This window comes from Penicillium diatomitis (assembly GCF_028827545.1).
Source record: "Penicillium diatomitis strain IBT 30728 chromosome Unknown utg000005l_segment0_segment0, whole genome shotgun sequence".
NCBI classification, from domain to species: Eukaryota; Fungi; Ascomycota; class Eurotiomycetes; order Eurotiales; family Aspergillaceae; genus Penicillium; species Penicillium diatomitis.
Window position 1 is genome coordinate 2,061,455 of NW_026623177.1, and position 14,447 is coordinate 2,075,901.

Sequence of the window (14,447 nt, forward strand, 5' to 3'; positions counted from 1 at the left end):
TGGCTGACACATGATTCAAGCGAGAGGCGATGTTGTTATTATGTTGCAGGAGAGATACATGCGAATGGCCAGTATGTAGGTATCAGGCAATGACGATGCTATATAGAGTGAGTGTATAGTAAGCCTCACTTCTTGGATCCAGTGAATTCGGGTTGAAGAGAATTGAGGTAAGCTGACCATTGCGGAACATAGGGACATGACACAGTTGCGCGGCCGTAGAGGCAGAATATATGCTAAATGAGCCAACGATTCCAGCAGCAGGACTTGTCTGATTTGGGAATTAAAATGGCAACCCCTATAAAAGAAGACCACGCGTACAGCTGTAATAAGCATCGGGTCAAGTAGAATGGTCGATATGACCTTGTCACTAGAAGCTTCTCGAGTGCAGAGGCAGCAAACAAAAATAATGTATATGACAAGAGTGGGATTCGAACCCACGCCCCTTTCGAGACACGGAAGTTTGGGCCAGGTGAACCTGAACCGTGCGTCATAGACCAACTCGGCCATCTTGCCAATTAGTAATCAACTATGTTATCTTTGCTCTCATGATGACCCTATGCAACCGTATTCTCATATCTTCACATGACAGGCCACATCGGGTCGCAATCTTTGTCTATAATATCACTGTTCGTTGTAATATTGAGCAGTGTCTACCCACCATGACTGTGGATCTCGGTCATTTGCACTAGCTTATGGTGTCGTAAATAAATACGAAGGACGGGTACGTTGTGGGTGTGTATATGTACTTTGCAGACATACATATATATCTATACCACCGCCGCCAACTCGTAACGGATCGGTAAATAAATAAGTAGATTGCCGGAACATCAACACTCTAATGGAATGAGCAGATCGACAAACCCTTGAGTATAGAGAGCTGCGATATCTGTAGCCAACAGATGATGAACTTGTGGCGATGTTAGGAGCACAGCGGTCAAGGTATGACCGATCGCAATACGGACACCTGGGTGATCCGTTGAAAAGGACGAATTCCGATCCCGACCATATCCATGGAATTTCCAGTGGAGGTGCATGATGGGCTAGATGATTATGTGATCTAGGTGTATTTACTTCAATGAGTACGAGTCTGCAAATTGATAGTCATTTAAACAACATTTCCACGGTCACGTACAGGACAAAAGCGACTAGTTACCGAAGCCCAAGTCAAAGAACCCTCTCAACGCCGCATCCATAACTCCTTCCCCCGGACAAGAGATCAACGTAGGGCCAAATGATCAAAGAGGAATAAAGGAAGCAAAAATAGAACCACACGCTATAGTACAAGCAGGAGAAACCTCAAATTCAAGAGTGAAGGTCAAGTGGGCCTGCCGGCTGATTGGATGGGCCTGACGGTTTCGAGGCTCACCACCATGAATGAACTATGTCAGAGTCATGACCCATTAAATAGCAACTAGACCAAAATGATAAAGGGTTATTGGCATACTGGCATGAGATGACCGAAGATTTCCTGAATCCCAAGACTCTCAAGGTGACCGGATGAGGGCGCCACGAATGCGGAAACACAATTTGGCGGAGTTGCTTTTGGCTGGCAACTATGTTGGGCCCAAGAAATCGTTCTTCTCACTGCTCACCAGGTTTCCTGTGTCATGTTAGCGACGCGAACCATGAGATTTGGGGCGGGGCGGGGTATCATAGACGTAGATCGCATACCGCAATGTATTGTCCGGCCTCCTTCTTCCGCTGCCAGAACTGGTCTGCCTCCTTCACGTTCAAGTTGCCCTTGGCCATGGCGACATCAACAAGTGCAGCCTCTACACCTTCACCCATGCCCTTTCCACTCCCACACACGAACACACGTCCGTCAAGCGCGTTGATCACATACCAGACAAGATCCGCTTGATGGCGTACCTCTTCCTGAACATAACGACTTTCTCCACGGCGACTTTGGACGACTGTTCGAACTTTGTCCTCGTCGACACCCCATTCGCCACTGTATAACTCATCTAATAAAGAGTCACGCACACCTTGGAGCACCCAAACTTTGTTGGCGCAATTGGCTGATTGCAATCGACGCTGAACAAACCCTCGGAAGGGGGCCACCCCCACGCCCGCCCCAATGAGCAGCATAGGGCCGTCAGAGGCAAAGCGTTTGGCCAGAGGATTTGCCATCAAACCCCGAAACATGGGAACATGAAGGTTATGCTTCTCACCCTTGGCCTCGGCATGAATTACCTGTCGTGCGAGCCGCTCGAGATAGCCTGAGCTCACACCCGTTCGCAGCCCACCTCGCCAGTCTGGAGATTCGGCAACGGTGACTGCGACCTCGACCAAACGTCGACATTCATTACCTTTGAATTGACACGAGATCAAGGGGTCCTGGGACAGTGAATAGAATCGAGGCATAAGCGTGTTCAAGACCGAGAGCAGGTGGTCCAGCGGAGGCCGTGCGGAGGGAAAAGCGTGAAGAAGCTGTGAAAGGCTGACATGAGAACTGACACGGAGATCACAAAACGCGCCTTGGCCCTCAGCTGACGAAAGGAACTCCAGAATCTTTCTCTCGTTAGGCTCTGCGGTGTACTCCGCCAGCAGACGGAAGAGGGCCTTAGTGGGCGCGTAGCTCTGAATGTCGGAGCACCAGCTCAGAACTTCACGCCGAGAGGTGATAAGCTCGCGCGCTTTCTCATCCCCCCAGATGGTAGGCCAACGACCGCCTGTAGTGGTCATACACACCTTTCGATCTCTCATCGAGCGAGGAACCCCTAAGAGATTGAAAATGTCCTCGACATCTTCGTCCTTATTCTTCGGGCAGACACCAATTGCGCCACCGACCACAAAATCGACCATGCCACTCTCGGCAGGATAGTCAGTGACGTCAATATCGAAATGATACGTGCGCTTCTCCGCGCCGTCCTTGGTCAACTCGCGAGCGTGACGAAGCGGAGCCCGATACACTTCATATGGAGGATGCGGCTGCACGAATTGCGGGGGGTGATCCGCAGGGCCAAGCTGAATGGCGGCTGCGTATGAAGGGGCAGGCTTGAATGAGACAGTCTTTTCAGGCAAGGGAGCGATCTGACTCAATTGGCTGTCCATAGTCAACAGGTCCAGTTTGAGCTGCAAACTAGCGAATGCGGCGTTGTCAGGCGCAGATATCGAGTTGAAGCCCGACACAGGACCGTCTAATGTTTGCAATGACCGGCCCCGACAACAGCCCCCACCGCAACAAGGAGACTGAATCTTCTGCGTGCCACCGGTTCCAACGCTTTCCAAGACACGACGCATATCATCTGTATTCTGAGAAATCAAGACGGTCGAAGCTCGACGAGGAAGGCGGTCCGACTTGGATTGGTACTCCGCCCCATCATGAATTTCACTGGGTGGGGTGATCGGAGAGTCAGAGGCATCGGAGTCAGCCGAGTCACTGTCTCTGGAGGTAGGTGATCCGTCGAAACTTGTGTCTGTCACGGACAAAGTGCGCACACCTCGAGGCTCTTCAGGAATTGGATTGTCTGGATGTGACGTGGAAGATGCGGGAATCTCGTGGACGGAGCTCTTGCGACGAGAGGGAAGGTCGAAGGTAGCGGTAGTCGAAGGCATGATGATTGTGGCGGGATGCGCACGTACTAAGGTGGATGATAGGTAAGTCGCGGGCGCCAATTGGAACAAATGAGACAATTGACGCAGATATCCACACATTGAAGAAAGACGAACGTTATGGTAGACAGCTGGTTGAAATTGGGATACAACGAGATGGATTCTAAAAGCTGTCCGGCTCTGACATGGAACCCAGTGGCGTCGAGGGGCGAGACTTTTCAAAAAGGTATCTTCCGTTGACTTCGCTGTCTGTCGGTCGACGATGATGAAGGTCGTAATGAGTGATTGTTGGAAGATATAGACGACAATTGAAGTGCGTAAGAACAGGTTACGATCGGTGTCAGTCTGAACGATTACAACGACACAGGGAATGGAAACGTGACGGTGTCGAACGAACCAACACGATGAGCCGATCGGAATCGGTGGGCACGTCGGCAGATGGAGAAGCCGCAGGTTGGCAAGCAAGTCATCCGAACCAGGAATGGTGGCGGTTGTTCTTATCTGATTTTGCCACAACATTCCAGGGCTTGCCGATTACCGGACGTGTACAGTGTAACTTACATCAAACGCCCATGCATGTGGTCACTGGTCAGTGGTGTATAGTGTATAGTGTATAGTGGATACTCAGTCACTCAGCAGTTAGTGGTCCGTATAAGTGTACAGTACTACGATCGGATAGTAGGCTCAAGTGAGACTGTGAGATATTTATAGCTATTATGTATATTTATTTATTTTTACACTTAAATAGTCTAGTAGAGTATTACGTGTAGTACTTACTTACTACATGCCTAGTACTGTACATACTGAACTACATACGGTCTCCGCGGACTCGTGGACTGCTCGTGTAAGAAGAGGAATCATTGCAGTCTCATTAAGTATGGAGGTTCGGCAAGCTCGGTTGGTTCGGGTAAGCTCGGTCGGCAACTTAGTAGACCGAACGTGAGGACACCCAAGACGGGTCACGTGGACCGAAGCAGCCGTAGGTCAAGGACGTCACGACTGAACGCAGGACTCGCAGATTCCCTACGATAAATTCTCAGAGGAAGATAGTCTGTAGGGATTCTAGGGAATCAAGAGTCAGAGTTATTATTTATATATATCTAAGTCTACTTCCGCTATACCTTATAAGATAACTTTTCTATCACGTATCTATATCTCTTTCCTACTATCTTGTCACGGCGCGACCTGTCAAGGCGCGGCCACGGATGAATCACGTGCGGAACGCCGACGAATCCTCCGGGTTATAGCCCTAAGGATACGGACCCTATACGTGAGGGATATATATATAATAATCGTAGAAGGGAGGAAGGATTCCGATCTTTAAGATTTAGTCTTTAAATTTAAGCCCCTAGACTTTAATCCTTTACCTAGTTAATAGTCCTAGTTATCCTACGATTTGTTATACGCTAGTTTAAGAAAATTTTTAGAAGGACTCAGGAACTATTCATTTAACTTAACTATATAGTACTAAGAATCTTAAGAGCTAGAGAGGAAAAAGAAGAAGAAGAAGAAGAAGAAGAAGCTATAGAGGTATTATAAGGGTGTGATCCCAGAGGCATAGGCGCATCGAAATGCGGGTACGGGATCACTATCTGACTATATATACCGTTACATGACGAACCATTCTATCGAATGGTTTAGCATAGACCTTTTGGTCTAATGATATACCATATAAGCAACGGCACGGGTGATTCCAAGGGGACTGACTCCCTTTATTAAAGTACCCCGTTAGGTAATCCGTAGTCCGGTGATTATTAGGTGTTGAGATAGCTTAGTGGTTTAGCGCGTCTTACTAGCGTGGTGCGCGCCCACGCACACCACCTTCGTAGCTTAGATAGGCACCTCTTACCAGATTTAATCTTACCATTCCTTTCTCCCCTCTTTTAGGCCTACTACGTTCTTATAGTAGTATCTAGTATTAGGTAACCCGTAACCTACGATCTAGGTCTAGCCACATAATAGTTAGAAGTAAGACTCTCCCGTAGCTTCCCGGAAGCCTAGCTCCCGGGCCCCTCCTACCTAGTCTCGGACCTCCCTATTATCCTATATATATAATTATAGGCCTATAGCTACCTTAGTTATCCTAACCCTTCCTTTTTGTGATAACCAGAGCTAGATAAGCTATAACCTTACTATATAGCTCCGTTCGGTTACGTAAGGATCCTTAGTCCTCTATATATATATAGTTACGTCTATAGCTATACTTAGAAGAACTATATCCTATCTACCCTCTAGATCTTATCTAGTAGTAAACCCTTATATTAGCTAAGCCTCCGTACTTAACTACTCGAGAGCGAGAGCTTACTTAGAATTATACTTACTAAGCTCTCGAGACTAAACGATCCCTAAAGATCTAGCTTAAATTACCGACTACTTATAGTATTAAGTAACCCTCTTCTTACTATACTAAAAAAAATCTCGAAAATTATATAATAGTATAAGAAAGGGCTTAAACCCTAGAAAACTCTACTCTACTATAGTTAGTATATAGAATATCTTTCTAGAAGAGACCTAATCTACTAGTAGTTAAGTAACCGGAAGTAAAACTAGAAAGAAGACGCCCGATTAGAAATAAAAGCTTCCTTATTTAAATAAACTATAATCCTTATTAATATATAGAATACCGAAGTATACGATCCTCTCCCGATAGAATTTAATATATAGGAAAACCTATATAGGGCTTATATCCTACGCTCCGAACCTCTTATACCGCTCTTAGAACCCTCTTACTAGCTAATACCTAGTATACTATAACTAGTATCGCTATTAACCGATAATATTCTAATAATCTTACTAGCTAATATAGCTAAATCCCTTTAAGGCTCTTACTAAAGTATCCTTAATCCTACTTCTTAGAAGAAGATTATCTATCGAGCTATCTTTAACTAAATCGCGACTACTTAATATCTCCTAGGATAGATACTATAGATATATCTACCTCCGGCTAATCGAGATAGTACCGGTATATCCTAAGAATCTAGTATAGATACTACTATCCGAAAATAACTAGTTAAAATAGTCCCGAAAATTAAGGATTATACTAGTATAATTAGGAATAACGGAGCTAGAGAGTACCTATATAACTATAAATACTTCTTTACGGAAATAAGCTAACTCTCTAACTCGATCCTCTAGGACTTAACTAAGATTATATATATATCTAGAGCTCTAGTAGGTAATATATAAAAAGCCTACTATATCTAGTCTAAATATATTAACCCGACGTACGGTATATAATATACTACTACTTAGGCTAAGTTCCGAGAATAGATTAAATACGAATTCTCGGAGTATATTAGTACTAAATATAGGCTCGACTAACTTATTACCTATAAGTAAGATAGCCGGTAGGGATTTACTAAGTATACCTACGACTTATAGTAGCTTATAGCTAATTATAAATATAAATTTCCCGAAGATCTTATTATTTAATTCCTTCGCCGAAGTACCTATACCGAACTCTAGAAGAAATAGGCTAAGGACCCTAATAAGCCTATAATCTTATATAGCGTTATCGATCGGTTTATCTAATATAAGCGAGATACTATAATCGTAAATTATATTAGCCGAAGGAACTAGAACGCTAATAGTAATATCTATATAGGTAGTCTTAATACTATAAATAGTAATATATATATCTACTATAACTATAGCTAAGTAGGCTACCTTAGACTTACCTATAAGTAAAAGTATAATCCTAGAAGCTTCTATAGCTATAGAGGCGGATATAGATATAGAGAATAAGGAGATCGCGGTAATAATAATAGCCGTAATCAGAGCTAAGAAGATTAATCAAAACCTAAGTCTAAAGAAAAGGATATAGGTAACGATAATTTAAAAAACTAAGTCGCTCGGATAAGATAGATATACTTATCTAATATATAATAATAGTATTAGAGAGCTAGGACTAGCCCGACGATAATCTCTTAGATCCCTTATAGGCTAAATAGGCTACTAATTATAATAGTACTCTTACTACTCTAGAGGATAGTCTATTAATATACTAGGTTTATATTAGTCTCTTAGTATAGAATATTAATATATAGGCCCTACTAGATAGTAGTATCTTATATATATTTATATTAAAATCGGTTTTAAAGAAGTATAAGAGCTAGCTTCTTATAATATATAATAAATACGTCTTATAAGTTAAGCTTCCCGATAGATAGAGTATATAGTCCGATACTTCTTACTAACTACCGATATATATTAGTAGTTAGTAGAGATATATATAAGTATAGGCCTTAGATCTACCCGGATTTAATCTAATCCTTAGTAGAAATTTCCTTATAGCTAAGAACTCCTATATTAATTAGGTTATCTTAGTAATAACTATCTATAATTATACTAGCTTATACCGGATCGAAGCTATCGATCCTTCTTATAATAAAGAGCTCGAAGAAGCTAAGCTTAACCTAATTAGCTACTACTAAGCTTAATAATATATAAGGAAGAAAGATTCCGAGAGCTTTCTATTAGCTCTCCGGTCTATCCGAGAGGAGCTAAATATAGCCTCTAAGTTTATATACCTAGATCCTAAAATATATAAAATTATCTAATAATTCCTAGATATTATATAAGATAAGCTCCCTAATACCCTTTCTCCTATATAAGCTATAAACTATATAATTAATACTAGAAATATAAAGCCGGTTAATATTAATACCTATACTCTTTCTTACGAGAAGCTATAGGAGTAGATAGCCTAAGTTAATCTATTTCTAAAGAAGGGACTTATATATCTATCCTCGAGCCTATAGAGATTCTCTATCCTATTCGTTAAGAAAATAAATAGGAAGTAGTAGATATATATTAACTATTATATCTTAAATAATATTATAATAGAGAATAGATATCTCCTACCTCGGATTTAAGAGCTATTTAACTAGGTCGGAGCTATACTATTCCTCTCGAAGATAGACCTAGTATCCGGATTCTAGTAAGTATATATATATAAAGATTCGGTAGCTAAGATAGCTTTTAATACTATCTAGGGTAAGTACGAATAGCTTACGATACTATTTAGCCTCTATAACGCTCTAGCTATATTCTAAATAGTTATAAATAAAGTCTTATATCCCTTCTTAGATAAGTTTATTATTATATATCTCGATAATATACTTATCTTCTTAAAAATATAAGAGGAGTACTATAAATATCTATATTTAGTACTAGAGATACTATAGAAATATAAATTAGTAGCTTAACTAGATAAATACGAGCTTTCGGTTAAAAAGCTAGAATTCTACGGATATATTATCGGTTACGGATATATATAACCCCTACTAGCTAAGATAGAGGTTATTCGGAACTAGCCGAAACTACGTAATATTTATAAGGTCTAATAGTTTATAGATTTAGCTACTTACTACTAATACTTCCTCTAAGACTTCTCGGAAGTCTATATATCCTTATATAAGTTAATAAAGGAAAAGGATAAAGTCTTATAGAAGTAGAAATTCTAGCCGATTCGGTAGACTATTATATATAAGTCTATATTTATAAGAATTAAGGAGATATTAATAGAAGTTCCTATACTAATATAACCTAATCCTTCTAAGCCTTTTACTATCGAAACCGATATCTTAGAGTAGACTATTAGTATAGTCTTATACTAGAAAGACTTAGATAGGAAGCTTTACCTAATTATATTCGACGGTCGGAAGCTAAGTATTACCGAACTAAATTACCTAGTCTATAAGAAGGAGCTCTTAGCTATTAAAAAGGCCTTACGCTAGTAGTTATAGTATATCGAAAATAGTACTTAAACTACTATTATAACTAATTACGCGAGCTTATAATACTTAACTATAATAGTTATATATAGTAAGTAATTAGCTTACTAGATAGAAGAGTTCTAAGAATATAACCTAAAGATCTAATATCGGAAAGGATCGGAAGCTATTATATCTAATATTCTTAGCTGTAGGCCTAACTTTATCGGGAATAGTCCTATAAATATATTCGAGTCTAAACTAATCTAGGATACCGCTCTTAATATTATAGAAGTAGATCTAATAACGGTCGGAGATATATTAGAGAGTAAGTAGCTAGAAGTAACTATATAATTCCTAAAATTATAGGAGAAGCTAAGTAACTAGATACTTATAAAGATCGTCGAGAAGTATATACTAAACTTAAGTCTTTAGATATATCCTAATAATATAAATAAGTAATTACTTATATTTATATATAAAGATAGTCTAGTAGCTCTATATCTAGAGCCTATCTTTTATATAGAACTTACTAACTAGATATATATATAGTATAGCTACTTAGATTAGCTAGGGTTAAATAGAGTTATCTATCTAAGGATATAGTAGCTATAGATATAAAAGGATATTAAGGAAGTAATATATATATATCCTAATTATTAGGTTTCGTAAGATTCGAGGAAGAGTCTAGAGAGAGAGTCGCTATAGTATATAGTAATATATAATATCTAGCTATTCTAATATTAGGATATCGATCTAATTAGTATCTTATCTACTATACCTAATAGGAATCGGTAGATTATTACTATAATCGATTACACGACTAGCTAGCTAGTTATATAAGTAGTACTAGAAGTAACAGAAGAATCCTTAGATTAGTTCTTATATAAATAAATCTTTATAAACTATAGTACTCTCTTAGAATTATTATTAGATAATAGTATTAGAGGCTACTAGGAGAACGTAGCAGACCTAAAAGAGGGGAGAAAGGAATAGTGAGATTATATCTAGTAAGAGGTGCCTATCTAAGCTACGAAGGTAGTATACGTGGGCGTGTACTACGCTGGTAAGACGCGCTAAACTACTAAGCTATCTTAATACCCTCCTAGACCTCGATCTACTAATCTCACTTAAAACACGAAAAACATAAAAAGTGATTATATAAATATATTAATAACGCCTTAATATAGCTTTTTGAGCTTAAAAAGGTATTTAAACCCTTAGAATTAAGCTCGCTATAAAGGCTATTAAAAAACCGTTAAATAGCTATTAAATCAGAGCTTTTTTATATCTAAAAGATATAGAAATCTCTCGAATTAGACTCGCTATAGCGGCTTAGAAAAGCTATCTATAGCCTACTCTGTAGTAGAGATTTTAACGAATTTATATACCCTCCTAGAGACTTAGTCTCTAATATAATAGTATTTAATATTAATATACTTTATTCGTTAGTATAAATTATAGCTTTTAGTAAGATAAATAGCGCCTTAGTTATCCTTATAGATTATAGTAGGAAGTTATAAAAGGGACTCTATATTAAGTTCCTTAAGGAAAAGCTATAGCTATAATACCTCTTATATAGCTAAAGATATAGCTATATACTTACTTTCTATAGAGGAAAGAGTAACGTATATTTACTTTTTGTAAGCCTAAGTAATTATACTATTCGTAAGCTTAAAAAGGAAGCCGGAGGTTAATATACTACTATCCGTATATTTACCGGCCTAATCTATATTAACGAATCTAAAGAGGGGGTCTAGTAAGTAGGAATAAGCGATAGTAAGCGTTTTAGAACCCTTAAGATATCGAAAGATACGCTTTAATACCGTTATATACTTCGCGGAGGGGTTATATATATATCTTATAAGCTTTATAACTATAAATATAATATCTAGTTATATATTAACTATTAGCTAAATAAGTAAGCCTACTATCTTACGGTAAGCTTTAACTTCCGCTGAAGTAGTAGTATCCTTACGCGGTTATAGGATCTCCTTATTATAAAATAGCGTAGGGACTACGTATATATCTTATAGGTTAAATTTCGCGAGGACTTTGCGAATATAGATAAGCTAAGAAAGTATAACTTTACTATCTATAGATTAAATAATATTAATTATAAGGAATCGCGTAATAGTACTATTATTAGTAATATCGAAGGATTTACGAATATAGTCCTTAAGCTATATAAGAGATATATCCGAAGGCGTAATAATTAGTATATTATTAATATATATAAGAAGGTAAAACTTACGCTTTATATATATAAAGACCGAATAATTAGCTTATAAACGACTAAACCTAAGAGCTATAAGAGCCCTATAAATAGTATTATACTATTCGCGAGGGCTCTGTTTTAGGCCGTATAAGATTTTTAAAAGGAGGCCGTATTTTCTAGGCTCTTTAAAACTATTAGGAAGTTAAATATAGATTTCTTTAAGAAGCTCTATATTAAGAAATACCGTAATAAAGTTAATATAATATATCTACTAGCCGAAATATATAGCGATTACATAGAATATTTTAAAGCTTAAAGCTTTAGCTATACTTATATAAATATTAAGATAATCGATTCCTTCGCGTTACTTAAACCCTTTTATAACGAGACGCGCTTTATAGGTCCTATTATCCTTAATACGAAAGACCTATCGAAGCGGAAGAAGTATCTTTTTAGTATCTTTAGTAGGAAGATTATATACGCGCTAAGTACCGTTTTTTAGCTACTTCTATATTTCCTTATCTATAGCTTTAATCTATTTAGTCTATTTATCCTTACTATAATTTTATATTATATCCTACTAGCTATCCGGTTTATATAGTATTAACTAAGCTAAAGCTTAATATAAAAGCTTTAGAAGTAGTTATAAGTCTATAGTTATACTATAAATTAAAAAAGTAGCGTATTTAATATAATTAGCTAGAGCTATATATAAAAGCTTAAGAGAACGTAAATATTCCTCTAACTCTATAGCCGCTTAAGTCTTCTTACGGACTTATAAGAAACGCTAAAGACCTATCTTAGGTATAGTTTAGGAACTACCCTTTATAGTTTAAGGATTATTATCGATATTTCTAGGACTACCCTCGATAGTTTCGGAACTATCCTCTATAGTTTAAGGGCTATCGTCGATATATTTATTCTATTTATAGACGAATCTCTACTTAATCTATTTACGAAGCTTTTTAAGTTAGGCTTTGTATTTAAATAATAAAAGTAGTATATTAGACCGTTTAGATAATAGTAGGTCTCCTATTAGAATATAAGGAGATAGGATTACTAGCTATACTAGCTTATTAGGGCTATTAGCTAAATCTAGCTAAATTAGTTAATCGCTATTAGCCGGTAGGAAATCCGATAATATATAATAGCGTTAATAAGCTGTAGATTATGTAGGAACTAACTTTAGCTCTATATCGAGATCGTATATAGGCTTAGGTAGATCCTTCGTAGTATTCTTATTAAAGACTATATTACGAGAGACTACGATCTTCTTTAAATAAATATTATAGAGTCGATATCTATTAGTACTATAGCCTACTAGCCTTACTTCGGCTATATACAGAGAAAGCTTATCTATCCTATATTCTTTTAGAATCAGATACTAAGCTTAGTAGCTAAGTACGTATAAATTTAAAATATCTAGCTTTTTACTATAGAAAGCTTTCTATAGAGTTATATTAATAGTAGACTACTAGAGACGGTTTATAGTATAATTAATACCTAAAAGTAGCTCGCCCTATAGATATTTAGGAAGCTAATTTTTAGCTAATATAGCGATTAGCGGCTTAATAAGCTAATAATTCCTAATCTCTATAATACCGTTAAGCTAAGATATATAGGGGGGAATAGGGTCCTAAATAATACCGTTTTCTTCGTAAAAAGTAGCGATTTTAATATATTCTTACGTATTATCGCCTAAAATTACCTTAACTCTATAGTTAAATTATATTAAAAAATAGGTTACTAATATATAAATTTTATTAGTAATTTCGCTCTTTATCTTTAATAGGAAGACCTAATAGAAGCGAGTAGTATTATCGGTAACTATTATAAAATAATAATTATCTCTAACGCCTATAATAGAGATAGGACCCTAAATATTAATATAAAGCTTCTATACTAGTATAGTCTTAATACGCTTAGTTCGTCTAAAAGATAAGATATAGCTCTTACTAAGAATATAAGAAGGATAAGGGTACTTAATACTAGATCCCTTTTTAATATTAATTCCTTCGGTATATTTAGGTATACGCTTTACCTTCTACTCGCCTACGTAATAGACTCTATAATAAGCTAGGTCTATTAAAATAGATTAAATCTTACCGATTTAAGAAGCTATAGCTAAATCTATAGTAGGTATATAGCTATTACTAAATATATAGGATAGTTAAATAGATAGAGCTCTAAGTATATTAATAAGGCTATTACTATTATAGGTACGAACCTAATATTAACTATTCTCCTACTTTACTATAATAATAAGCTCTTCCCTCCTATATAAGAAGCTATATATCTTATTAAATCGAGTCTTAATACTAGAATCCTTCGTAAGTTACTATAAGGAAATAAGGTTTATATTAAAAGAAGGAATATACTAGACTCTAAGTAGCTTAAGCTTAGAAATATTATTTCTATTTAAAAAGTTTAGGATAATATTACTATATCCTTTAGTCTGTACTTAATAACCGTTTAGAAGCTTTATATCGGTAATAAGTAGCGTGAAATTAATAAAATTTATATAATAAGGTATTATATATACTAATATACTAGAGTCTACTATCTAAGTATACTATTCGTCGTTATCTATTAATATAGCCGTAATATTAATAGCTAATAAGCTTATTTCGGCGAAGCTTATTAAAATCTTATTTTCGGATTTCTCCTTCGAATTTAAGTCCTTTTTTAAATCAGAAGTACTAGCTATAGCTATATTAACTCTGTCTTAAGAGGTACCCTTAGATTTAGGGTTAAAGAAGTACTACTTACTAGTATAAGCTATTAAACGCTTATAGTAGATATAATAATATAATAGCTAATTATTATTATCCTAGTTATTTTAACTTTAGCTACGACCTTATCCGGAGCCTCTACCGCGGCCTCTATCTCCTTAGCCTCTACCTCTACCTCTACCTCGATCGTTATTTTACGTAGATTTTGTATCTTTTAAGATAGAAACG

The 14,447-nt window shown here is 36.9% G+C and overlaps 2 protein-coding genes across 2 annotated transcripts in view; both read right to left on the bottom strand.

Moving 5' to 3' along the window:
• Nucleotides 1-1,588: 1,588 nt before the first annotated feature.
• N7539_005308 (FAD binding domain protein) lies at nucleotides 1,589-3,558 on the bottom strand (the record flags this gene model as incomplete). Its single annotated transcript, XM_056934910.1, has 2 exons — nucleotides 1,589-1,600; nucleotides 1,672-3,558. The coding sequence occupies 2 exons, from the start codon at nucleotides 3,556-3,558 to the stop codon at nucleotides 1,589-1,591; spliced, it is 1,899 nt and encodes a 632-aa protein (XP_056790104.1).
• A 737-nt stretch (nucleotides 3,559-4,295) lies between these two features.
• Nucleotides 4,296-14,447, bottom strand: part of N7539_005309 (uncharacterized protein) — a gene marked incomplete at both ends in the record, with an annotated part of 85,589 nt that continues 75,437 nt past the window's right edge. Inside the window, one exon of the mRNA XM_056934911.1 lies at nucleotides 4,296-4,304. Coding sequence (XP_056790105.1) covers nucleotides 4,296-4,304 — 9 coding nt within the window. The remainder of the gene's footprint in view (nucleotides 4,305-14,447) is intronic.